This window comes from Canis aureus, chromosome 5 (assembly GCF_053574225.1).
Source record: "Canis aureus isolate CA01 chromosome 5, VMU_Caureus_v.1.0, whole genome shotgun sequence".
Classification (NCBI taxonomy): Eukaryota; Metazoa; Chordata; class Mammalia; order Carnivora; family Canidae; genus Canis; species Canis aureus.
In genome coordinates this window covers 68,858,912-68,885,379 of record NC_135615.1, presented here as the reverse complement: position 1 = coordinate 68,885,379, position 26,468 = coordinate 68,858,912, and the positions used below count along the sequence as shown (strand labels likewise).

The window sequence follows — 26,468 nt, the reverse complement described above, 5'->3', positions numbered from 1 at the left end:
TCTCATTTGTTCCCCAGACCTTGGCACTGGCTTACTCACCACTGGTGAAGCAGGCTGCAGTTGTAAGATGACAGCTGAAGCGTGTTGGAACCTGCGTTGAGGGGTGTGGGCCACGCCCTCAGGGTATCCATTGTGGGGCCCAGCGTCTGGCGTGGGAGGGTGACACTGCTGAGTGCTGCCAGCCTTGTTCAGATTGGCCGTGGGGCACTGGAGAGGCAGGGCGGGTGTAACCGGGCCTAGTGGCATGGCGTGGGCTTCGGGGCTGGGCTGCAGGGTCAGGCTGGGAGGGACCGAGGCGAGCTGGGGGTGGGACTGGGCTTGCAGCGCTGGCCGGGACTGCTGTGGCAGCGGTGGCGGTGGTGGCGGTGGTGCTGGCTGCTGTGGCTGCTGCTGGAGTACGAACTGGGGCTGCAGGTGCTTTGAGGGTGGCTGCGAGAGGAGCTGGTGCGGTTGCAGCTGAGCATAGGCTGCAGGGGGACAGATCAGGTCAGGGGGCACAGGTTGACCTCATCTTCTGCTGTGGCCCCAACTCTGCCCCTCCCACCTACATATCACAATGGCTTCCCAGACTCAAGGTCTCGGCTTTGATCTCTTTCAGCTTTTGCCTAGACCCTGGCCTGGCCAGGCCACTGCCACAGCCCCCAACTGTCTGTTTCCTTGCCTTCCTCCTGTGCTAAAGCTTGGCTGCCCCTCAAAGCCCACTGCAAAACTCACCTCCTCTAGGAAGCCCTCTTGGACCGTGCCAGCTGTTCAGAGAATCCCTGGATTCTACGGTGTGCCATATTGTCTGGCCCCTCCATGCCCTTCACTCACTCTTCTCTGAGCCTGCAATCAATGTGGCCTCCCATTGCCCAACCCAACCCTGGCTCTGCTCAGGCTGGGCTTCCTCCGCCAAGAGTCAATTGCACACGGGACCTGGGACTGTTACATACAGAAGGGCCTCAGGCTAGCTGCTAAACCTCTCTAGGCCTTGGCTTCCTTGTCTGAAAGTTGGAAATAAAAATCATTCCCACCCAGAAAGTTGTTGTAGGGATGAAATGAGAAAAAATTGTGTGAATAAAATGAGAAAAAAAGTGATATGGTGTGCATAGCACGGTAACTGTCAAACAGTCATGCTCGATTATTTCTAGCTATAATTAAAGTGATGATTGGTTTAGGTTCTCAAAGTATGCTGGACTTACATTTACCATAAGAACATGTATCACAGTGTATTATAATTGTTTCTTAACTTTCTTCCCTTGGAAAAAAAAAAAAAAACTTTCTTCCCTTGGAGATCGTGAACCCCTTGTGTCAGAAATTATCCCGGGTCTCTTTATCCAGAACCTGGCCTAATGCCTGACATTGGATGGGTGCTAAAGAAATAAACTTCTTGTCCTGAACTGGAATCCATTTGTTGCCATGTGCCGCTAGCCTTTTCTTCTCCTGGCATTTTAACCAGGCCAACTCTTTGAGGTAGGGATTCGCATACTTTTTTAGTAATCCATTTAGTGTCTAGCTCATGCCTTGTATACAGTACAGATTTAGATTCAGCTTAGAGATTGATTGTCCTTCCTCCTAACCCTGCCTAGTGGCATCCAGGCCAGCTTAGCATGAGGGTAGCTCCCCCGAATCTGTCTTGCCTGAATGGGGCCCTCCACCAAGACTCCCACAGCTGGGGAGCTACTGCAGACAGGCTATGCCTTGCCAACGCAGAGGGCCACAGCTGGAAGCTCACAAACAGATTTTTACAACCAAAGCCTCCAAACTAATAGGGATAAAGGCAAATTTTGGACCCTGAGCTAACATTTTAAGAGTCCTGTGATCCCAACAGGTGCAAAGCAATCAGATTTCAAACTAAGCTGGGGCTTTTTTCTTAAATTTTGTCTATTTACACATACGTTTCCAACTATCTCATCACAGCCCAGCATAGAATTCCAAGCAGAAGGCCAATCAGAATGGAATGGAATGGAATGGAATGGAATGGAATGGAAAGGAAAGGAAAGGAAAGGAAAGGAAAGGAAAGGAAAGGAAAGGAAAGGAAAAACAACATGGTCTCTGGTAACTGGCAGAGAGCAGAAAAGGGTTGAGAAATGCACCAGGTTTGAGGTGATGGGGGACCATCCAAATGGAAATTGTCAGTAGGAATTTGGTGATTATAAATTGCCCCTGCCTCCCACTTAAGCCTTTTCTCCCAATTCCACATTGAATAGCTCATAACTTAATCAGGCAAAGATTGTCAATCAGGCAAACTAAACAATCAGGACTCTTTGAGAGGACTGTCGATAAGGCACCCGGGAGATCCCACAGATGCCACACAGTGCCCCGTTAGGCTTGAGCAGTTACGAAGACCATAAAGACCATAGAAAGATGGGTACCATCACTGAAAACCCAAGCAAATCTTTCTGTCTCTCAGTATAAAGTCATGAAGTCCTGCCCTGGAACAGTTGCTCTAGGGGTTGCCCATCAGAGGTAAGAACGGGTGCAGGCACGAGGCAGGGAGCTAGCGTCAATGGCACATCCCACCACTCCCTGGCTGTGTGCCCAGAGGTGGGTCCTATTCCTTCTCAGGGATTCAGAGTTTTATCTAAAACAGGAAGTTTGGGTGAGGTGAACACATGAGTCTCTCCCAGCTCTAGTCTGATGGGGGTGGCTATCATAGGAAAGTGGTTTAAAACTCAGTGGTTTAAAACTAAGGTGGTGTAGATGGGACGGACGCCTGCATGGCTCAGCGGTTGAGCAGTTGAGCGTCTGCCTTAGGCTTAAGGCGTGATCCCAGGATCCGGAATCGAGTCCCACATCGGGCTCCCTGAAAGGAGCCTGCTTCTCCCTCTGCCTGTGTCTCTGCCTCTTCTGTGTGTCTCTCCTGAATAAATAAATAAATCTGGAAAAAAAAAAAAGATGGTGTAGAGGCGGGCGCCTGGGTGGTTCAGTTGGTTAAGCGTCTGCCTTTGGCTCAGGTCATGGCCCAGGGTCCTGGGATCAAGGCATGCATTGGGCATCCTGCTCAGTGAGGAGTCTGCCTCTCCCTCTCCTTCTGTCCCTTCCCCCCGACTTGTGCTCTCTCTCTCTCTTAAATAAATAGATAAAATCTTTAAAGAAAAATAAAATACAAAGTGGTGAAAAGAAGGTCAGAGAGGAAAAGAGTTCTAAGTCTCCAGTGCATAGAGTACAGTTAAGGACAAAACACATTTGCTTGCCAAATTGGGAAAGCAACTGCTAGCCTGCTGGCCGGCTACCCCAGGGCCTCCCCATCTATCCCACTCTCCCCTCTGCTGCTCCTGGAAAACTGAAGGCATCGTTTTGGAACAGATGATGCTAGTGTATGCCATGGCTGGAAACAAAGCTCATGAAGCCTTAGATAAGTTCATAAATCAAAGGCTCAAGGTATTTTGGGGAAGTGTACATCTGTAAACTTTTGAGGTTAATAAAAAGCAAAGACCACGATTTAACTCCGGCATTATCCTGGGTCAAAAGTCCTTTTATTTAAAGTACTGTGATAACTTTGTAGTTGGTCTTTCTGATTCCAGTTTCTTCTCTCTATAATCCATTTTATAGATTGCAAATTAATCTTTCTTTTGCAAGTTAATCTTCCTAGCGCATAGATCTGACTCCCGATTAAAAGCTAACAGGAAAAAAAAAAAAAAGAAAAGCTAACAGGGATCCTCCTTTGTCTGTTGACTAAAGCTCCAGGCATTCGAGATCTCTTTACAACCTTTTAATTTCTATTATTTTTTTGATCCAAGCAATCTACTACTCATTGTCCCCTGTACAGTTTATGCTTTGTCTCATCCCACCTAGAGTGTCACACAAATCAAATCTTCATCATCCTTTTTCTGCCCTTACAGCTAAGGAAATTCTTCCCTTTGAGGTACATCAAGGTCTGTCTGCTTTGCATCGCCCTCAGAGATGCAGCATGTCTAGTGGGCAACTTACAGTTCTAGAGTCAAAGTGCTTGGATTTGAATCTTAGCTCTGCCTCTTACCAGCACTGTAATGCTGGGCAAGTTACTTGACCTCTCTGTTTCTCTGTGTCATCATCATTAAAAGGGGTAATGATGATACCTATTTCAAATGACTTGTCTCTTTTAGTAGGCAGAATTGATGGGATTCACTTATTTCATCCAAAGAACCTTGAATTTAGTGGATGCTTAATCAGTATTGGGGAATGAATGAATGACAACGTGGTGGAACTCCAGCTATTGTCCCACAAAACCTTTCCTTTTCAGAGCCAGAACATGGATGAGAGGGATATAAACCCATGATCTTTTTGGTTTAATCAGCATTCTGGTTTATGGAAGACCTTCCTCCTACTCAACCCCTGCTCACTACCTTCCTGCACTAACTTTCAACCCACCCCAGCTGCTCCACTCGCTGTGCATAAAATGTCATATCCCATCGTGCCTGTTTGGCTTTGATTTTGGTGCTTCCATTTTCTGGAATGCCCTCCTCTTGCTTCAGTGATCTGAGGCTTAAGCTTCTTTGGCTCAGGCTCAGCTCCTGTTGTCTCCCTCTTTGCCTTAACTCTTAATTATGGGTTTTCCCGCAGAATTCCTGGAAGTTTTTATCGTTTGATTGATTTGTGATTTAACATGTACTATCTTGTATACGTATTTCACTGGTTCTTAAACATTGATTCTTATCCCCACCCCCCAAACACGCACACATTTGAACATAATATCCTTTGAACTGGGATGCATATGGCAACTGCTATCTGGTCAACTGGCAGTGCTTTTCTTCCTTAAAGTTTAATAAAATAATGGTGTATCTCACAATCAGTGGCCTCCTACATTAAGTCAAACGGGAATACTTTTATTCTTGTGTGTATTTCCTATCTCTCTAGCTGTCCTGTTTCAGTCAAAGGTATGTTCTATGTTTCTTTTTATTTTTTTTAATTTAAAAGATATGATTTAATTTAGCTGGAAGTTTTATTTATTTATTTATTTATTTTTATTTATTTATTCATGAGAGACACACAGAGAGAGGCAGAGACACAGGCAGAGGGAGAAGCAGGCTCCATGCAGGGAGCCCGACGTGGGACTTGACCCCGGGTCTCCAGGGTCACGCTCTGGGCCGAAGGCAATGCTAAACTGCTGAGCCACCCGGGCTGCCCTAGCTGGAAGGTTTTTATGTCTCCTTTTACCTTCTACGTTGTCCAACATGATACTCTACGTGTTTGCAGATGCTTAGTAAACGTCTGCTGTTGATCACAGTAAGATCAATGAATGCATCTCCCTCTACCATGCCCTCCAGCTCAGTTTGGGGTGGTAAAGGGCATTTGCAGCCATGATACCAGAGCAGGCCATGCTCCTCTTTCCCACAGGTAGGATGGGGCATATCGGTTTATGAAATGTTAATACACAGAAATCTCTTTTTTCTTTTTCTTAACTTTTTCTAGTGCCCAGTAGCTTCATTTTTTCCCTGCACCTACTTTGGCTCCCCTATCCCCTCCTGCTGTAAAGTACACTGCTTCTAAGGAACAAAGGGTTGCTTCCTTGGGACCTTGACCACAACTTTGGAAGGCTCCATCAGCCCTTCCTATTATGGAGCAGGGGAGGGGCAGGCCCAGGGCCTCCACAAATTAGAGCCAAGCAAGAGAGAGACTCTAGGCAATGCTCATCTTTCCGTCTGGTGCTCTAACCTTGAACAGCCTCCTTAAAATCTCAAGAGGCCAATTCACTGCTCCCAAACCAGTTGGTTGTTGGCAACAAGAGGATTAAGGTCCCCCAGAGTAGGAGGGATTACTGGCTGGCACCCTTCACTGTATTCACTGTTAGAACTTATCAATAATTAATCTCTATTGATCTCAAGGCTTCAAGTATGCAGGAAATAGCTCACTGCCCCAGACATGCTGAGTGAGACTCTTGTCCCAAAATATACCAGAGCAGCATCTCTTTCATGGGTCCAGGCCTGCTTATACACTTATTTTTTCAAAGACTCTGCTATAACAGACTAGAGTTGCTGGAATTAGCTAGTCTCTGGGTCAGGGGAAATGCCTCTCAGAGAGGATGGCATTACTCTTTACTACCCACTGCTCTTCAGGGTTTAGAAAGTGAAGAGATACTTTTAATCATTCATTCACTAAATAAACATTAACAACCCCCAAAGATACAAGTGTAGTAATCCAAAGGGGCACCTGCATCCCAATGTTTATAGCAGCAATGTCCACAATACCTACTATGGAAAGAGCTCAGATGTCCATCAACAGATGAATGGATAAAGAGATGTGGTATATATACAATGGAATTACTACCCAGCCATAAAAAAACGAAACTTTGCCATTTGCAATGACGTGGATGGAACTAGAGGGTATTATGCTAAGTGAGATAAGTCAATCAGAGATAGACAATTATCATATGCTCTCACTCATATGTGGAATTTAAGAAACAAACAGAAGATCATAGGGGAAGAGAGGAAAAAATTAAGTAAGATGAAATCAGAAAGGGAAAGAAACCATAAGAGACTCTTGACCATAGAAAACAAACTGAGGGTTGCTGGGGGGGGGAGAAGGTTGGTGGAGGGGGAACAAATAACAAACATTGGCAAGCACCTACTACAAACCAAGTACCATGTTTGCTGCTGGCTGAAACACGGTCCCTAGAATAGATTATTGTTTAGTAACAGAGACATTTACTCTTGGCATATCTTGGTAAATGTTACAAGAGGAGATAAGCACAGAATACCAAAAACACAGAAAAGGGGATTCAACTTCAGGAGAGCAGAGAAGGCTTCCCCGAGGAAGCATTTACCATGACTTGGAGTTAGGAAGATGACAAAACGAATAGCACATGGGAAGAACCGGAGACATAAAAGACTACAGTGCATTCAGAAACCTGTAGGGCATTCTCTACAGACACTCCCAGAGTGTCTATAGTAGAGGAGCCAGAAGAGAAGGCAGTTTTAGGAGGAGTCTAAATTATGCTGGTATCCATAAAAGGCTGCTCTTCTCTGAAGAGGTCTGTCTCATAGGATCAGGCCTCGGGGGTGACTGAGATTGAGGCTGACTCTACAGGGCAGAGCCCCACATAGACAGGGAAGCTCCTTTTAGAAAAACCTAAAGCAAGAGCCACATGAATTTTCCATGATGCAGTTCCTCTGTGCTGAGGGCTAAGAGTTTGAGGGGGAAGTAAAGCTAAGGGAAGTTTCCCTGTAAGAAGAAACTAGGTTATAGCAACAGGATTGCCAACTGCAGAGGCACTCCACGGTGGTCTGTCTATGCCTTAACGTCTTTAAGCCTGCTCTGTAGCCATCTGGCAAAACTAGCAAATATCCTCTGTGAGCAGAATTCCTTATAAGGAATGCTTGGAGCATTAAAAAAGAAAACTGGTTTCTGCATCTCTGCTCCCACCCCACCTTGGCCGAATGATGGTAGTACTGCGTGAGTGGCTAAAGGCATGGGTTTTAGAGCCAGATCTGGGTTTGAATCTTGGTTCTGCCACCTATAGATGGTATAACTTTAGACAAATTGCTTATCCTCCCTGACCCTTGCGTTCCTGTTCTATAAATGGTGATATGTACCACCTAGTGTAGCTGTTAGCACCACATGGAATATTATGTTTAAATCACAAAAAGGTTCACTGCCTTTGCACATACCTAGTAGATGCTCATCAAATGAAGCTATTCTTAAAATACTATCAGCTATTTGCATGTTGCTTTGAACTTCTCAAAGCATTTTTATAATTTGAATCTCATTTATTCATAACAGTAAGCTTATGAGGCAAATGGGCAGTGTTCCCATCTTATAAACAAGAACTGAGAGTAGTTTCCAATTGACTTCTACAATGCAGTGTGTTAAGGGAAAATCGATTCTACTTGACAGATGAGACACAGTGCCTTGCATGTAACAAACACCCCAAAAGTGCTGATGGGCAAGTGAATAAAACAAGCCAATAAGCACAAAGTAAAATAGCAAGCCTTGGAATATTAGTTGGAGGCTCTTCAGACCTTTGCAGGTGATCTTGGAGGAAGAACAATGAAAAGGGAGTGTTTTTGTCAGAAGGCAGGGAGGTAAAAGGGATGCGATGGGTCAAGTAAGTCACAAAGTGGTAGGAGTGGGGGAGAGGAGACAGATCTGTCCCAGGAAGCCATGAGCAATTCGAGTGGTTCAGTGGGCAATTTGGGGAGGATTTTGCAGGCCCCCCACAGAGTCAGAGTCAGTCTTATCAGAAGTCATGAACACGCTATTTATTGAGTCCCTCCTACAGGCTAGGCATTACAACTGATAAAGTAGGAAAGAAAGACACAGGGAAGGTTTCCCAACAAGAAAGAAATAACAGTCTCTGAGAAAGATGATTCTAGCAGCTGTGAGTGGGAATTCCTGGCCATCAGTTAAGCCTCTTATAGTCAGCAGGCCTCGAGGAAGGCAGGGAGCCAACACAGAGGAAGTATCATCAGAGCCTGGTGATGAGCTGGGTAGTGATGGAAGGTGGGACCAAGGAGGGAAAGGGAGCTGTGAGCTGTGGAGAGCCTACTCTGTGCGGGTCACCTCTGCAGGCCAGCACACTCATCTTTATAGCCTGTGGGAAGTACAATCATCTCAGTTTTATAGGTGAGGAAATTGAGGTTTACAGAGATTAAGTAACTTGATGATGGTCATAAAACTAGTAAGTAGGGAAGCTGGGGTCTGAAACCAGATCTAACTCTGAAGCCCATGCTTTTCCCATTATAACACTCTGCTTCTGTGCTAAAGGCAAATGAAATAAAAATAACCCTGAGACTGTGAGCCTAGGGTATAAGAGTTGCTAGTTCATGACCGTGGGCAGTGGCTGGGAAACTGGGAACGGAGATTCTTCCTCAGAGGAACACATCCAGATTTTTGTTTTTGTTTTGTTTATGAATTCTGTAAAATTTAAAAATGTGTGTGTGGTGGAGTGACATCCAAGGGGAATATCCTATAGACAGGAAATCTACAGGGAAGGGGAATGAAGACAGGGAGGGGCCCATATTCAGATGTCATCTGCAGACAGGTGGTAGGTGTCTGAAATGGAAGAACAGACAAGCTCCTTTAGGGGGTAAATGTTGGAGTAAAACACCAGGAGGACAGGACTGAGTCTTTGGGAGTCTCACAGCTAATGGCAGTGGGGGCAAAGGGAAAGGAGGGAGGAGCAGGTCCCACCTACACGCACAGATGGTCACATGCACACGTGGCCATTCTGGACGTAGGTGCTTCCCAGTGCCAGCTGAGATCATCCTCCTTCTGTTCTGTTCTTGAAACTTACTCATTTTTCAGGCACAACTCAGATTTCCACACCCCAATTAGAATTTAAACTCTTGTTCATCTCTGTAACTCCCATATGGTTAGCATTATGTTTGGCACATAATAGGTGCTAAATGAGTATTTATTGAGCTGAACTAAACAATTAAAGAGACAGAGAAAAACTATTTGGGGATGACAGTTAATTAGTCTTTCTGAGCCATATCTTCTTCATTTAGGGGAATGGAATTGTCAGGATTAAATGAGATACGTAGGTAAGATATGTGGGTATTTCGGACAGTGCCTGGGACATGGCTGTTCATCAACTCGTAGTTATTATTATTATTAACTGGTAGTTGGCAATGACTCATAGAGGTAATATAATAGGAGCCTAGGGTGAAGGATTTCAGGAAAGAAGGCTCAACACTTCCAAGGCCCTTTGTGTATCACAGTTGTATCCTCTTCCTCTGTTTCTGTCACACACACATACACACACGTGCACACCTATGATGTGTTAAGCAAAATATCAAACTCTTCCACTGATATCCTGTAGACTTTTTCCCCCTAATATAAAGAGGAACTTCTTAGGAATCTAAATTTGGTCCTACAGTGATAGTTGAAATGAACTTCGTGGTTGGTTGCACAATTTTAACATCAAAATTGTTGGGAATCTTGACTCTAGCGAGATAACGAGTCCATTTGTATGTTTTGTTTTTATTGGATTCTCTAAGTAAAAGTGTCTATCTCACAGCTTGGAAGCTGCTCTGGGAGAGAAATGTGGTGCCCGAGAGTCCTAGAATCAGCAAGCATCACATTGTCCGGCCTATCACAGACAGGAATCACTATTCCCTGACACAAATCCCTCTCTGCAATAAAACAAAGCTGCTATGTGGCAGGCCTTTCCAGCAGAGAGTTTTCTCTCCTCTGATGAGACCTGAGGAGGGATGAGGAAGCAGAACAAAGACCTGGCATCTGGAGCACAATTGTGTGGAAAGGGCCTAGAATTTTCAATAATCTGACAGTTTCCTTTTTTTCACAGCATCAACCTCCTGGTCAGCAACTTTCTCCTCACCTTTGGGCCTGAGTGTGCACCAAGGCCCTGAGTTTATCCCCTAGAATGAGGACTCCAAGAACCAAGCCTCTTGTGGGGAGCTGTGGGCCAGCTCCCTTAGGACTTGGTTTCCCTGGAGGCCTGGCCCATGGGACCTTGCAGCCTGCCTCTCCTGCCCTCCTTGGTTCTGTCCTCGAATTTCCAAGAAGCCCAACTTCTTAGGCTCTGCTCTCCGCCCCTTATTCCCCTCCCCCACCTGCCAACCCACCCCTTTTCAGGGCATAAGGGACCTTTTCTATTTGCAGATCCTAAAGAAGCTGGTTGCCAAGGTGACAGGAGCAGGAACAGCAGGGAGCTCGCCATGGGGGAGGGGCTTTGCCCCCAAACAGCTGTCAGTGGGAGCAGTCCCAGCTGGGACTACAGCATTTGCCTGTTCTGGGAGGACATGGCCCCCAGGGGGACACATTCTCTCCCCTACGGTCCCCCACTGCCCCACTGCAGGTCTCCACTGGTTATTCTCCCTGGGGGCAACGAGCCAGCCAGCTCGAAAATGCTTCAATAACCAACAAAAACCGCCACCCCCTTCTCTCTTTTTCTCTCAATCTCTCTTTCTCTCTCTCTCTCTCTCTCTCACACACACACACACACACACACACACACACGCGTGCGCGCGTGCGCAGGCACACACACACACACACACACACACACAAGCACATGCGCACATGCTCTGATCTCTGTTCATTTGCAGTGGGTTGGCTGGGCAGGAGGCCAGAAGTTACCTTTGCCTGAGGACGCAGGAGCCCAGGGCAGGGGCTCCTCCAGGCTGCCCCCACTAGGGCATAAAGATTATTTGTCTTTTTTTTGTTCCAGAGCCCTGAGAGGATCTGCAGCTTCCTGACCCTCCCCATTGCCTTGCATCTGGGAGGTTAGGGGTTGGGGAGTAGAATCACTGGGCTTGTAGAGAGGAAGGGGTAGAAGAAGTAAGGAAGAATGGGAGGTGATGGTAGGAGGTAGGAACCATGCAAAGCCCACTGATTTGTGTGATCTAGATGCAGCCCACAGCTGCCCCACAGAAAGTTCTGTGGAACCACTTGTCTCTGTATTGCATATAGCCACATACTGCTAGTTTCAGGCCATGCCAGGGGCCCCAGACCTCAGCCTGTAACTCACAGGTGTTCACCTTCAGAGAGCCTTCCACTCGATTCTGTAAACTACAGAACTTAGAACCATCAGGCTCTTTGACTTTTGGGTCATGAACAGGAATGGCCTAGGAAAGACCCACATTACTGCAAGAATTGAGAGCGGCAAATATGGTTTAATGGCTAAGGACACAGAATCTGACTCAGTCGGGCATGGACCTGGTTCCCACTTCTGCCTCTTACAACTTATGTGACCTTGAGCGACACATGTAGCAAGTTCTTGGATAACCTCTCTGAGCTTTCGTCTTCTCCTCTGCAAAATGGATAAACACACCTACCTTATAGGGTTCTTTCCAAGGCAAAAAGGGGTGGTATGCATAAAAATGCCTAGCATATGGTCTAGTTTACAACAGCTGTTTTAATAGCGCCCTGTTTCTCAAGACCCCAGGATTGCCTAGCACATTTAGGAAGAATTCAAGAACGGGTCTTTCTTTTGAAGAGTCCTTAGAACCTGGGGGGCTGGGTTGGATCTGGGGAGAGGCTACATTTTGGCTTGGGTGCGTATGGTTCTCAGGAAGTAGGGTTTGTAGGGTTTGTAGCTTGAATGAGAAGGGAGAAGTGCTAAGTGACGTGTAGGGAGCTGCCTTCCTCAGCCCAGCAGTGACTGTCCAAAGGCAGAGAATCACCAATCCTTTGTCCTCGAAACCTCAAGAAAGTAAATAAAGGATTGTGGCTCAGATTCTTCATTGCTCAGTCGTGACACTTGACCTGTACTTTCCTCTATCTTGAATATCTTCCCCTACTTTGTCTGTTGTTGGGTAAACTACTCCTGCTTTGAGACTCACATGCCATTTCCTCTGAGGGACAGTATCTCTGACCCCTCCTCCTGGCACTGAGTTGGGTGTGTCCACACTTACCTTGAACTTACTTCTGTAATAGAATTTATGAAATTGAATGGATTTGCTTATATACCTGGCTCCCTCCTTTTGACTGCACATTTAGGTAAGGAATTGTATTTTGACCCCGTTGGTTAATCTAGTAACCAGCATACACAAGCTCTCAAGAAAAAAAAATGTAGGTTAGACTGGATAGCAAAATGGTCTGGATGAGGACAGAAGGTGAGTGGTTGTCTCAAGGATGTGACCAGGGTGATTCTCTCTCTCTCTCTTTTAAATTTATTTATTCATGAGAGACACACAGAAAGAGGCAGAGACATAGGCAGAGGGAGAAGCAGGCTCCCTGCAGGGAGCCTGATGTGGGACTTATCCTAAGACCCTGGGATCACAGCCTGAGCTGAAGGCAGATGTTCAACCACTGAGCCACCAGGTACCCCTGATTTTCTCTTTAATGCAAAGCCATGTAGTCTATCGCTATTATATTTACTTCTATGGTCTAACAGCATGGTCTTATTCCCTAGACTGATAAGCTGGCTTCTAAGGCTTTTCTGAGAAAAGACTGCTTAGAAAAGGCAATACTGGGACATGCTAGCAGACAGGGAAAGAGATCCAGCTTCTGGGAATGCTGACTCAGCCCCATCACAGAATCTTTTTCATAAGTAATCTGATTATTATATATTTTTTAATCTGCTAAATTTTTTCCTGAAGTGATACCCTCATTGGCAAGCCTTTTGGCTCCCTTCCCCAGAGCTGGATAGCTCCTGCCATGCTCCTGCCATGCTCAGAGCTCACATATATGAGAGCACTGATCACACTGCACCTCATAGTACTTGTCTTCCCAGCCGGTACCCTTCCCAGAGAGCAGAGCCTAAGTCTCATTCATCTCTGTGCATCTAAAACTGGCAACATAACTGGCATATATTAGTCAACAGATGTCTGTTGAATGATGATAAAATCAACTTCCCACTTCAACTCCCTGTGTGGTTCTTGTTTGCACCTGGCTTGTCCCCATCCCTGTAACTGACCCTTCAAGTATTTCAAAGTAGTCCAACTGCCAACCACCACTCTCTCATGGCTAAGAGCTATGATTCACCACTGCGCCCATCACAAAGGACTAGTTTATTCCAAATGTTGTGGCTTCCTCCTCTAAAGCTACATGGAGGCATGATGCAGAACCAGGAGCTGATGAACTTCTCAAGATTGGAAGAGAGAAAAGAGATGCAGGGCTAGTATCTTAGTATGTCTGTGGGAAAAAGGAAAGTTTGAAAGCTTCCTCCTCCCCCTAGTCCTGAGTTTTCTGGGATACGATCCTTGTTCCTGGAGCCCTTACCTGGAGCAACGAGGGGGTGGGTGGCCACAGCAGGTACCATCCGGCTGAGCCCAGCCCGGCCTTCCATGCTCCCCGGCACACTGCTGTTACCATCTCCTTTCTTGAGTGGCTCCATCACACTGTCAGTTATGCCAGGCTTGGCACCTGCGGGGGAACCCTGAGCGGTGTTTCTGCCCTGTGATGGGGTAGGCAGAGGCTGGCTACCACTTGGCGTGGGTTTCAGGGCCAAGCTGGGCAGGACAGGCTGAGTGGGGGTAGGGCCCGAGGCTGCTGCAGTTGGTGTCTGCTGTGTTCGGAGGGTCAAGTTCTGTACCTGGAAAAGAGGGGTCTATGGGAGTCCCAAGAATGTGGGTAGGAGTAATGGCATCACACGGGGCTAAGACGGGGAAGGAGTCAGGGATGGACCTAGGAATGGCTTAAATAGGACAGTGGGTTGCAAAATCAGAGAGAAAGAGAGAAAACGAGTTAGGGGTTGAAAGAGGAACCAGGAGCAGTAGTTTCTAAAGGGGACAAGAAAGAGTGCTAGTGATTGGATCCGTCAGCAGAAGAAATTGAATTCTGAGAAGGGATGACTGCCCAGGCTGGGGTGGGCACTCTCTCCCATTACCTCCTCTCCTCCCCCAAACTATCAGGATGGGATGCATTCCATTTGGAAAGAATTCCCAGTTACAGTGGGGCATGGGGCATCTCACACTCAAAAAGGCCAGGGCAAAAGTGAAAGTTAATTGACCAGCGCAGCCACCAGGCAAAGGATCATCATGTCCTCAGAATAAGGTTTATTACACCAGGATCCGTGTGCTTACTCAACCTGGCCCCTGGTGCCCTCTGCTGGATGCGCCGAGGCTGTGCCAGACTCACTTCCAACAAATCTGATTCTCTTGCTACCAAGTGCTGTCCCGTTCTGTAGCCAGGGTGAGGAGGGAGTGTGAGGGGCTGTTTTGCTCCCCGCTGCCCATAGCACCTTTACAGCCACAGCAGTATCTGTGTGCCAGCAGAAGGTGGGGACCCAGGACTTATCTTTGCTCCCTCTTCTGTGGCATTTTTCCTGAACTAGAGGGGCTAGCGTGCGTAACCAGAGTGGGATGTTCCACTTGAAAAGCAACACAGAAGTTATACTGGGAAGGGTGTACAGTAAAAAGCTAGTCATGACCATCCATTATTGGCAACCGCATTTGCCTCAGCATGCTGCTCTCTGACTCCTGATCTATGTATGTTTGAGGGAGTGGAACAGAGTCATGAGTGGCTGAGGTCTTCTCAACGGGATATTAATTAAGGAGTAAGTCTGGGAGCATCGGGATGTCCTGTCTCCCCCCAGCTTTCCTAGAAGATCCCAACCTTTCCAAATAATCAAAGTACCTCAGGGCCTGTGCCCATACCCAGTATCAGTACCCTTCTACGGAGGTGCCCACCCCCCGGCCCTCCCACCAGCATGGAATCCTCACCTGGGCGGGGGTGGGGGGCCGGGCGGGGGAGCCAGTGCCGAGCTCAGGCTGCACAGTAGCGACGGTGGCCGTGGGCGTGAAGATGAGCTGAGGGGACAAAGGAACAGTGCCGCCTAGGCTCCTAGCTACCTGCACCAGGTTACCTGGCTGGGCCTGGAATCACAGGAAACGAGGCGCCTTTTACCTGCCCAATGTGGGCTCAGCTACAGGACAGGACAGTTCAGCCAAGGAGCAGATATGGGGAAAGAGGGAGGCAAGAGAGGGAGAGTCCAAGGGGACCACCTGAAAGTCTCAAGAGGCTTGTAGCATCCTGATCCAGGCTGGGTGGTGAGGGGGATGGCGGAGGAGAGCCAATCTGGGGATGCATGTTGTGTTTACTTCAGAAGCCTCTGTGAGTTGCTCATCCTAGAGGGGCCAACGTTCCTGGGATACTCTGAAGTCATTCTCTCCGTAGTACCCCGGGGAGCAGAGACCTTGCTTAGGTTCAGACAGATGCCCTAGGACCTCTTTCCTGGTCTAACCCATTCCTGACTCCAGGTCTGGGCCAGAACAGGGCTCCCCTGCACAAGGGATCAAATTAGATGTATTTTTTTCCTCAGTTTTTAGTCAAATTTGGATTTGGGTATGGGGTGTAGAGACAACAGTGGTGGAGGAACCAGGGTGCCCAGAGCCGCATTCATGTCTGCATCTCCTTCCATGGGCTGTGGGCTACACGGTAGTCTCTGCATGACACCTCCAATCCCACGAGCCTAGCTGGTGCCCATGTGGCCGTGCTGATTACTCAGGAGCTGCTTTCCCCCAGACTTTGAGGTGCACCTATGTCTAGTCCTCTGTGCATGTTTGCCCTACTTAAGGACTCCAATTGGGGCAGCTGAGTAGGACAAGGGAATGAGTCAACTGAAGACAAAGGCAAGTTTGGGCAGTGTCACACTGTGCTTGTCCTGTCCCTAGAGAAGTGGAAGTCTACTCCATACTGTGTGTCCAAGAGGCTATTCCCTGGGAATGGAATACCACAAACAATGAACTCAGAGTCAAGAAAGGAAGTGATGGGACAAGACCAGAAAAGCTCCAGGTGCCCAGTTCTGGCCCCAGAAGCAAAAGGAGGGTAGGACTGTATTGTCTTCAGGATAGCGTGTCAAGGAGCCGGAGAGAGAAATCTTCAGGATGGGAGACACAAGATCAGACTCAGTGAGCCCAACAGAGAGCTAGATGTTAACTGCCTCCTGAGGAGTATGCCGCTGTCTTCCCTGGAAATTCTTCTAAATCTTAGGAACCCATAAGGTTCCTAAGGACCTTTGCATCCCTTAGGGACAGGTGTAAAGGAGAGATCCTAGATATGCAGGTCTGGGGATGATACCATCCCGGGCACATTTGGCACATTCAAATATGCTGAATTAACAGGTGATAGAGTGACCCTGATTTGGATGGGGGCCCAGTTGGGAGAGCAGTGGAGGCAGCAGCAGATCTTGAAGCTGAATGCCACCTTCACCACCTGGACTGGAATCCACCTTTGGCGCTTGAACTAGTGATGGCCAGTCCCTGTAAGGACTGCCACAGGGGGTTATGACCCCATTTCTGTAGAGTACAAGGATGTCTGTGTGCTTGCTTATCTTAAGCGTCCAAGGATACTGACCATCTGGGCATGGGCCCCTGCATTTTCTACCCTAATTAATTTTGGGGGGTTGGGGTTTCTGATAAGAAGAGGACAATTAGGGAAGGAAAGGATACATCATGGGCTATCTTCTCCATTTCAGCCAGAAACCCCACCTGTCCTTGGGTCACTGAGCCTGTACCCAAGCTCCTATTCAGCCTGTCAGGTGCCCTCTTGTTTATTCCACCCCTTAACCTCTTGCTGTCTGTTCCTTGGTGCTCCTTCCCTCCCCCCCACGTCTCTAATTCCTACCCTCTCTAACCTCCCAGGCCAGGCTTCTCTGCCTCCATCCTCCCAGCCCACCTGAGCCATGGCCCAGGCTGGGTACTCACCATCTGTGCCCTTAGATACATCTGTGCTTGGCTTGCAGTCAGGGCTGGAGAAGACGTGTTGCCCAAGAGCACAGCCTGCTGGGCGATGCCCGAGGCTGTTGCGGAGTTGACACTCTGTGCCCTGTTGATGAGCTGGGCTGCTGCTGGGGAGGCTGCCAGATTGATCTGGTGAGAGAGACACACACAGTAACAAACAGGAGGTTCTGTTGATTAACTCTGGGCCCCTCTCCTTCATTTCTTTCTTTCCCTATCTTCTGTTCCTTTGTGGATGCAGCCTTCTTTAGGACCTTCCTTGGTACTTGGGCCTTGGAGCATCCCCCAGCACCACCCTGGCTTCCGTGTGGGGCTGTAGGAAGGGTCCAATGGGGCAGAGAACTGAACTATAAACAGAGAGCCTGGACATTGGCAAGAAAGATGACAGGGAGTTACGAAAGTCAGGGTTAGAAACAGACATATGCTTTTTTTTTTTTTTTTTTTTTCCCTTCTGGCAAGAGTAATAGATTCCAGCCATGGTTGTCTGTGGCTGAGGATTCACCAGCTGGGTCTGGGAGCACGCGAGCATCTATCTAGGGCAAGGAGGAAGGAGCTGGTCCCAGAGCTGTAGGCTCTGTTTGCTGTTCCCCAACCTACTCACCGAGGATGACGGGGCTGGGGCCTGGGCAGACACATTGCTGCTAGAAGTGCTCCCCTGTCTGTTGGCCACCAGGCTTGCCTAGAAAAGAACAATTCTTATCACAGGGGTCCCAGGTCAACCCCAGCCATTCCCCAGGCTCTCAGAGGAAGCACTCTAGGACAGTGGTTAGGAGTCCATCCCTCATCTGCCTCATCTGTGTGGCCTCAAGTATGCGTTTCAGTTTCCACTTGATGAAGTGGGGATGATAACAGAATCTACTTTGTAGCATCAAGGAAAGGATTAAATAAGGCAAAGCATTTACATGTAAGCACTCAGATCATGAGCTATAATTATTACCTATCTTTCCCAGTGTCTGGACAGCCCTGCTTTAGCCTGCTCTATCATACTGGGCTCATGGACCCCGTGAAAGACTTTTGCGCATTCTGTCTGGCATGGCCAGCCTGCCCCCCTTCCCCGTGGCTGGATTCTTCTTCACGTGTTGGTTTCCGAGTACTCCAGCAGACAGACTGTCCCTCGTCGCCCACCGAGGGCAGTCCTCCTGTCTCTTGGTCAGAGCAAGCCCTTCTTCTCTTTCAGAGTGCTTATGGCAACTTAGAGATTTAGATATGTTATTTCCTTGTCTCTTTGGGTGTCTGTTTACTTGCTGTCACCCCACTTGAAGCTCCAAGAAGACAGGTCTGCAGTAGATTCAGTGTCTGACATGGACTGTGGCGCACAGTAGGTACACGAAACTTCCAGTGAACGAATGAGTTCTTCTCAGCCACCAAGGACAGACAGGATGCTAGGTGGGCAATGGCCTTGTCTTGTAGACACCCACTCGGCTCCTCGGCCCCTCCTAATAGTGTGGTGCTATGGGGAGGAGGGACTCCTCCAGCTGTCTTCCTGGGCCAGGTGGGCAGAGAGTTCCACCATCCACTCATGGGCTGTGTGCCCAACCTCCCACAGACTCCTTCCTTGGCTGTAAAGGACCATGCCCACTGTGCCTGCACCTGCTCACCGGGGTTCTGTGAGGGTATAGTAAGAGAAGGCCTGGGGAGCCCATGCACAGGGTCTGCTCCTCCCTACTCTTACTTCTGTCAATGCCATGACTGCTCCCAGCACCCTCCCACCAATACCTCCCCCCCACGCCCTTGGGCGCCCTCTCTCACCTGTTGCACGGCCGCCAGGCTCTGGAGCTGGGCACTGCTGAGATGCTGCTGCTGGAGAGCTGCCGTCTGCAGCATGAGGTGCTGCTGCTGTGCAGCATACATCTGCTGCAGGTACTGGGCTGCTGTGCTGGGCTGCCTGTGCAGGGCCTGCTGGATCACCTAGGCCAGGTGGCAGGGGGAGGCTGCACTGTCACCTTGCTTGCAGAGGAGGGGGTTGTCCCTTCTGCAACAATGCCTTGTCAACCCCAGCTCCCCCTAGCTGCTCAGAGGATACTAGGTCTGTGACCACCACTGGAACAGATGGCCACTCCCTAGGGAGGCGAGAAGACAACAGGCTTTCAAACTTGATACTTCTCTGCCCTCATCTGTCCTGCACATCTTTGGCTCCTGTGTGCCTCGGCTCCTCCCCAACTGCATCTGCTTCTGTGTCAGCTGCCAGCTTGGAGAAAGTCAGAGCAGCAGTGCTGCTCTGGTCTGCTCTGGGCACTGGGGAGACTCAGAGAGGTTAGCAGTCCTGTAAGCCTCCGGTGAACTGTCCCATGCCAGGCTTGTTTGCCACTCCACCTCCCAGCCATTCCCTGTCCTCAGACTTGGGTGACTGGACCACTAGACGGTGACAGCAGGGGAACTGAAGCCCAAAGAGGCAGAGAGAAGGAAAGGGGTGGGAGAGAGAGGCCGGTGCAAAGGGGGGCCTAGTCCAGCATTAACAGTGCCAGCCAAGTGGAAACAGCCTGGGGCAACACCCTCCCACTGGGGCTGCTTGCCAGGGTCTGCTCCTGGCTGCTGAGAAGTGCTATGGGTCCCTTAGAAGATGGTCTCATTGGCCTTGGAAAGCAGGCCAGTGGCACAAGGATGATGCATTTCTCTTGTAATCTTTCCTTTCCCTTCTCCAGCGTTCCCTCTTTCTGGCTATCATCACCATCACCTGGCCTTGTTGCTACTTCTCTCTCCTGATGGGACTGGCTAAGCCACTGTCTCTAGGAAGCGACAAAGGTTGCCTTTGGTTCCCCCCACCGCTGCCCACCACTCTTCACTCAGTGTCCCAAAGCCTCCCTTCGCCCCTAGGAACAAAGAAAGTGAATGCCTTTCACCCAACCCTGAGATCTTCTGTCTTCTTCTCCTAAGCCCCACAGACATTTCTCCTCCCTTCTCCTTACCTGGTCACCTATCTGCCATCTCTTGCCCCCTGATGCTCTATGCGGGCCCTGACCAGCCTTTGACCTGCTTGCTACCCCTTAGCTCTGCTAAATCCCTGACCATGGGACTGCTCCCAACCCTGGGTCCTGCCCCCAACAAGCAAGCATCCAGTCTGGCTCTCTCTAGCTAAGCATGACTTCTAGGGCTGCTGGCTCTGGAACAAAACCATATGTGGGCTCAGATCTGGAGTTCTGTGAAAACAGGCTAACATCACAGATTCTTCATGGGCTCTGGGGTCTCCTGATTCCCCTACCCTATCCCAAGCCTTCAGATCCCACTCCCCTTCAGTGTTCTCTCTCCTCAGAGGGTCCTGGTTTATACAAGCACAGTTCTGTTTATTCCTTGTTCTCTCCCAGAATTCTTTCTTCTTATTCCCTTTACCTAGGCCTCTCTATTTTCCTTAGACTCCTGAAAGTACCTCCCCACAATCTAGACAGTAGTAGCAGAGATACTGTGGCTCTTCCTCACTAGAGGGCTGGTGTCAATGAGTGGAAATGGCAAGAACCCTGTACCTGCTTGGGTACATAACACAGCCATGGGCGATTCCATCTACCATTGCAGATTGCAGAAAACCCCAAATCCCTTGTATCTAGAGTTGTGATGAGGGGTGGAAGGATGGCATATTCTAATGTGAGCTGCTAGAAGCTGTGTTCAAACACTCACATGCCAAGGGGCTAGGAAAAGGCTAGGTGTGTGGGGGGTGGCAGGAATGGGTGTAGGAAACATGGTTTTTATCCCATGGGGGAGGCAGATGTAACCCAAGGAGGGAAGACTCTAGTGTATCTGATGGTGTCTTCATACTCTCCCGCTGTCTGCTGTGACCCCTCCTCCACTCCCTAATCTGGGCCAGGGGCCAAAGCAGGGCAAGGTCATTTGTCTGGTACATCCATGCTGGATTAGCAAAGTTCTTCGGAGTGAACTCTTCTCAGCTGCATACACTTTGTGGCTTCTTTTTTTTTTTTTTTTTTAAGATTTTATTTATTTATTCATGAGAAACACAGAGAGAGAGAGAGAGGCAGAGACATAGGCAGAGGGAGAAGCAGGCTCCATGCAGAGAGCCTGATGCAGGACTCAATCCAGGGACTCCAGGATCATGCCCTGAGCCAAAGGCAGACACTTAACCTCTAAGCCAATCAGGCATCCCCTCTTTCTGTGTCTTATCTGGGGGCCTCAAACAGATACTGTGGTGATTAAGAACACAGGGCTGCAGGTAGAATGAGGTTCAGCTTTTTTTGGTCTTTATCTGAATGACCTAGACAAGGTACTACTTTTACTGAGACTCAGCCTTCTCAGTTATGGAACTGTACCTATAATAGCCATTTTCAGCTACAGGAGAAGATACATCTGTGGTGATTTCGTACAGTGTGGGGCACAAAGCAGATGGTGAGACATGGGCATGACTGTTTGGAACCAGGTGTCATCATCACTCAGAAGCCTCATGGATGACACTTAGCAGACCGCTGCTTTAGGCAGCTTGCTTTGGGGTTCCTTTTTGGTCTCTAAGAAACTTTGTTTTACGACAGGGCAATGGTCCTTCGAATAGGTCTAGGTCATGGCTGAGAAGTTCCCAATCATTTTTTTCTGCTTGTTATTTTTACTTGTTCCAGCTCCCTACCCACTTTACACTTTCACATGCCTATCCTCCCAAACAGGACTCTGGGATCTGAGTCACCAGGTGAGATAATTTTCCAGGTTGTGAAGTGTTACCACTCTCCCTGAACCCCCTTGATTGGACCCGTCTAGCATCATTTCTCCTAACTGTGCCTAGATATATAACCAGGAACACCCCCTCCCTATGCCCAATCTAGGTTCCATACCCTGGTTGCTCCACCAGCCCATGCCAACACGTCCTCCTGGCTAGCCCCAAGATGATCCAGGAATACAATCTCTAGATCAGCTGGACTCTTACCTGCACGGTCTGCCGGTCAGGAATGCCACTGTACACAGAAATCTGGGGCCCAGTGGGGCGGCCACTCCCACCACTGCTGCCACTGTTGCAGCCACTGCTGGCACTGCTGGCAACACTGGCACTGCTGGATGTATGGGGGACTGGCAGCTCATTCTCCATGGCCTGCGGGATGGCACAGTCAGGGCGCTCCAACAGCAGAAGAGCAGGCGGATGCTGGGAGCAAAGAGGCAGAAGTGAAATGTCACAAGATGCTTCCTAGAGAACACACACATACACATCAGCTTTCCATCAGCCTGGGGTGAGACCACTCCTGAACTGAGGCCTGGAACATACCTGCCACCAGAAGGACAAGGCCAGGTGTGGTTCACTAGGTGAGATCTGAAATCAGATGCCTGATTTTATTTTATTTTATTTTATTTTATTTTATTTTATTTTATTTTATTTTATTTTATTTTATTTTTTAGATGCCTGATTTTTTAAAAAGATTTTATTTATTTATTCATGAGAGACAGACAGAGAGGCAGAGACACAGGCAGGCAGAAGGAGAAGCAGGCTCCATGCAGGGAGCCTGATGTGGGATTCCATCCTGGAACTCCAGAATCACGCCCTGGGCCAAAGGCAGGTGCTAAACCACCGAGCCACCCAGGGATCCCCTAGATGCCTGACTTTAAAGTCTATGACCTGGGAGCGCCTGGGTGGCTCAGTTGGTTAAGCATCTGCCTTCAACTCAGGTCATAATATTGGAATCCTGGGATTGAGCCCTTGGATTGAGCCTGGTTATCCTCTCCCTCTGCCTCTGCCCTTCCCTACCCACGCCCTGGCTCATACTCACTCTCTTTCAAATGAATAAATTTAAAAAACCTAAAAAAAATATCTATGACCTGCCATTCTTCCTTCTGCTAAACCAGCTAAAACCAGCAAAGGAGGCAGATTTCCTACAGTGGCCTTCCTGGCAATGATCTTAGGGGTCATCTCTTACCCCATGTCTACCTCTTCACTTTTGGGATGGAAAAACTGAGCATCAGAGAACTTATTATTCATCTGCATGTATATAGTCGATTAATGAAAGAAATGGGATTACAAGTCTGGAGAGAACAGAATTAGGGAAAGAGACAAATGAGGCAATAAAATGAGCTGAAGTGTTTGTGTTTTTCAAGGCTAGAAGAGCTGCCAGTGTGTCTGGAGTCTCTGTTTTCTTGACGAGTATTTAGTGAGTGCCCTCTGATCTAATGCTGAGCCTGAGCAGGGCACTACATCAAGCAGTGTGGTTGAACTGCAGGTTTTGGGATCGGAAAGACTTGGGTTTTCATCCAGGCTCTGCTGCTTACGCTGGGAAGCCTTGGCAAGTCGCACTTGTCCAACCTTCTGTCTCAATCTGTCAGATGTAAGAATACATGAATTGGCGGGAGAATAAAGTCAAATAACAATACAAAGTGCTTGGGAGAGTGTCAGGCAAATACTGAGCGCACTGGCTGTTGTTGTGGTTATTAAAACTGTTCCGAGTCTGGTTCCAATAGATCAATCCTCTTCCAGCCTCCTGGAACCTTCTATCCTTGTCACTAAAGGATGCCAGGAATTCACTCAGGGACCATCCTATGATCTGGATTCACAACTGGAAATGACATGTCCCCTTGAGACACGTGTTGGGGAGCGAAGAGGCTGGGAGTGAAGGATGAGTGGTAGGAGACGCAGACCCGGTCCAAGGTTAAGTTCCCCTCTTTCTTCTTTTATGCTCTTCCTAAAATTCTCATTTCTACATATGAGCTCTTCCTTCTACCTATTCTTTCCTATAGCTAGAAATGACACTTGCCATCTCATCATAAACAGTGAATTCTTTGCTTGCAGATTATGCTGGTTTAAGAAATAAAGCATGGGATGGGGGGCGGGGATCCCTGGGTTTAGCATCTGCCTTTGGCCCAGGGTGTGATCCTGGAGACCCGGGATCGAGTCCCACATCAGGCTCCCTGCATGGAGCCTGCTTCTCCCTCTGCCTGTGTCTCTGCTTCTCTTTCTCTCTCTCTGCCTCTTTCGTGAATAAATAAATAAAATCTTTTTAAAAAGGAATAAAGCATTGGTTAGTAGAAAAATAAAGCATTGGTTAGTAGAAAAAAAACCAGTAAGTATTAGTTAGGAGAAAAAACTAAAATAGTCATCAATGTCCTGTTGTCTTCTTCCCAACGCTGCTCAGGTTGGAGGCTGTCAACATTCCTCAGGCTGCCTTCTTCTGACAGGGTGGGTTTCACAGTGAACTGAACAAAGTAGGGGTAAAGGCTAAAGGATAGGAACGAGTGAGGTAAGGAAATGCAGGCCGCTCCCAGTTCGGAGGCCTGTGGCTTCCAGGGCAGGAGAGCAACCTGCAAATGGCGCTCAGGTCCTAGGTCCTGGAGCAGTGATTTCCCCCTAATGTTTGTATGTCTGCGTTTACTGCCACAGGGCAAAGCTCTTGTCCAGGAGTTCCCTTTGTCCAGAGCTGTACACAGTGCTGGGTCTCAGTACAGCCATCACTTGTGAAAGATTCTGACGATGATAACAGCAACGTAGGATCAACGAAACCGCAGAGTCCACAAATATTTCCTGTGCTCTGCTCCGTTGAAACCTACCTTGTCTTATGTTCTAGGGAGGGACAGTTGGGCTGGACAGAAAGGAACACAAGGTAGAATTCCAATCTTGCAGAAATCGACCAACTAGCTCTAGAGATGAGGCTCAACTGAAGTGTCAAGGATCATCACTGACAAATCAGAGTTATGTTTGGACACAGAATATCCCATAGAATCCAGAAATCTTTTTTTTTTTTTAAGATTTTATTCATTTATTCATGAAAGACACAGAGAGAGGCAGAGACACAGCCAGAGGAAGAAGCAGGCTCTATGCTGGGAGCCCGATGTGGGACTTGATCCCGGGACTCCAGGATCACGCCCTGAGCCAAAGGCAGATGCTCAACCGCTGAGCCACCCAGGCATCCCATCAGAAGTCTTCTTTTAGTTAAGTGCCTCACCTCCCTTTCCCAAGATGTTGATCAGGATTGGGTTTCAGGTCTCACTTTCATTCTGCCCTAGGAAATTTCAGTGGAAGCACTTATAAACATAAAACATAACATGGGAAAACGGCATCGGCCACAGCAAATTAAGGATAGCGTGATCTACACATCCTGCATGATCGAGCCTCAGCTCTGGTTTATTTTCCTTTTTTAGCAGCTATGGCAGATCTCGTGCACAGCGTAGAAATGAAACAGGACGCAGTCCTAAAGAGAGCATGGCACTCCTGCATAGAAGAACTGGGCAGGCAAGGACAGCAACTGTTCCTCGTGCTGGGGAGGGAGACTCAGCAGCATGGGGACACAGACACAATGGGTCTCCTGAACTCTCTTTCCTGCCTGTCTCCTTCCTTCTGCTGCTAAGCCTGCCTTTCCCTTCTCTCTTCATTCTTGCATTTTGGCTTCTGCCCCGCAACTCCACTTCATTTTTTCTCATTAAATTTTCCCCCACTCCCTGGTTTTCCAGTTTTCCTGTTCTTAACTGCCCCGGTCCTTATCCTCTGTCATATGGGTTCTTCCTTGCACTGGCCCCATCCTCCTGCATGGGGAAGATCACACTCACCTTGATTCTGCTATGGCTCTGGGCTTTTTCCCTTTCTTTGACTCTCTGGAACATGAGCATGCATCTCCCCCACTCCCTCCTCTCTCTCTTACCCAGGTCCCATTGATCCTGAGTGGTTGTTCCAGTTTACTGTAATGAGCTCTCTCTCCATTCCTGACTTCTGCTCTCTCCCCACACTGTGCCCTAAACCTGCTTGCTTGCCCTGCCTCTGAGGTCCCTCGCTCCAGAGCTGGCTCACTCTGTGTCTGCCTTCCTTGCCTCCTGTGCTCTAGCTCTCTCTTCTTTCTTGGGGTCTTCCCGGCCTGAGGATGTCTCTCCCCCAGGCCTGATCCAGCATATCCTTTCACCTCTATTCAAGTGTGTGCTCTAGACAGTGCATGTGCCCTCTCCCTCTCCCTCCCTCTCTCTGGCTGGTACTCCCTGTTCTAACTCAAGATTTTGATAGCTACTACTGTCTCTCAAGTGTACACTCTCTCTTTGGCTCTCTCACTCACTCATGCAAAGCAGAAGGAAGGAAGGACAGACTGCTTAGGAAATTAAGGAAAACATAAAAGGAGAAGCAACATTTGAGCTGCCTAAACCCACACTTTCTCACTTTCACTGAATAAAGCTGCCCTGTCCCACCCTCCACTCCTTGTCAGTCACTTCTAGAATGTTTTGTAATCAACAAGTTTCTGGTTCCCCCAAAATCTGAACATCTATTCAGCATCTACCAGATGCAGGGTATTCTTGCTAAGTACTGGGAATAGAAAAGAAGTAGAAGACATGAATCCTCATTTGAAGGTTTTCACTTTTGTGAGCATATCAGAAATGGTAAAACCTAAAGCCTCTTGCCCCAGAAAAAAATGTGACTAACACACAAATGTACTTATAATTATAGAGGTTAGTGAATGATTTTCACCCTGCCCATTAACTCTGGACTAAGAAGCTCCAGCAATTGGGCAGGAAGTACAAATTTGAAGACAAAACTATTAT

General features: G+C 48.2%; 1 protein-coding gene across 5 annotated transcripts in view; it reads right to left on the bottom strand.

Annotated features, from left to right (window-relative positions):
* Nucleotides 1-26,468, bottom strand: part of PHC2 (polyhomeotic homolog 2) — a 121,957-nt gene that overhangs the window by 31,654 nt on the left and 63,835 nt on the right. For 3 of the 5 annotated variants that reach the window (XM_077898564.1, XM_077898565.1, XM_077898563.1), the window contains exons 2-8: nt 21,898-22,110; nt 18,792-18,950; nt 17,644-17,721; nt 17,010-17,174; nt 15,027-15,179; nt 13,585-13,897; nt 40-467 (exon numbers count right to left, since the gene is read on the bottom strand). In XM_077898564.1, the coding sequence (XP_077754690.1) occupies nt 40-467; nt 13,585-13,897; nt 15,027-15,179; nt 17,010-17,174; nt 17,644-17,721; nt 18,792-18,950; nt 21,898-22,056 (1,455 nt within the window). In that variant the 5' untranslated portion in view covers nt 22,057-22,110. The remainder of the gene's footprint in view (nt 1-39; nt 468-13,584; nt 13,898-15,026; nt 15,180-17,009; nt 17,175-17,643; nt 17,722-18,791; nt 18,951-21,897; nt 22,111-26,468) is intronic. The other 2 variants (XM_077898566.1, XM_077898567.1) reach the window with 2 other exon arrangements.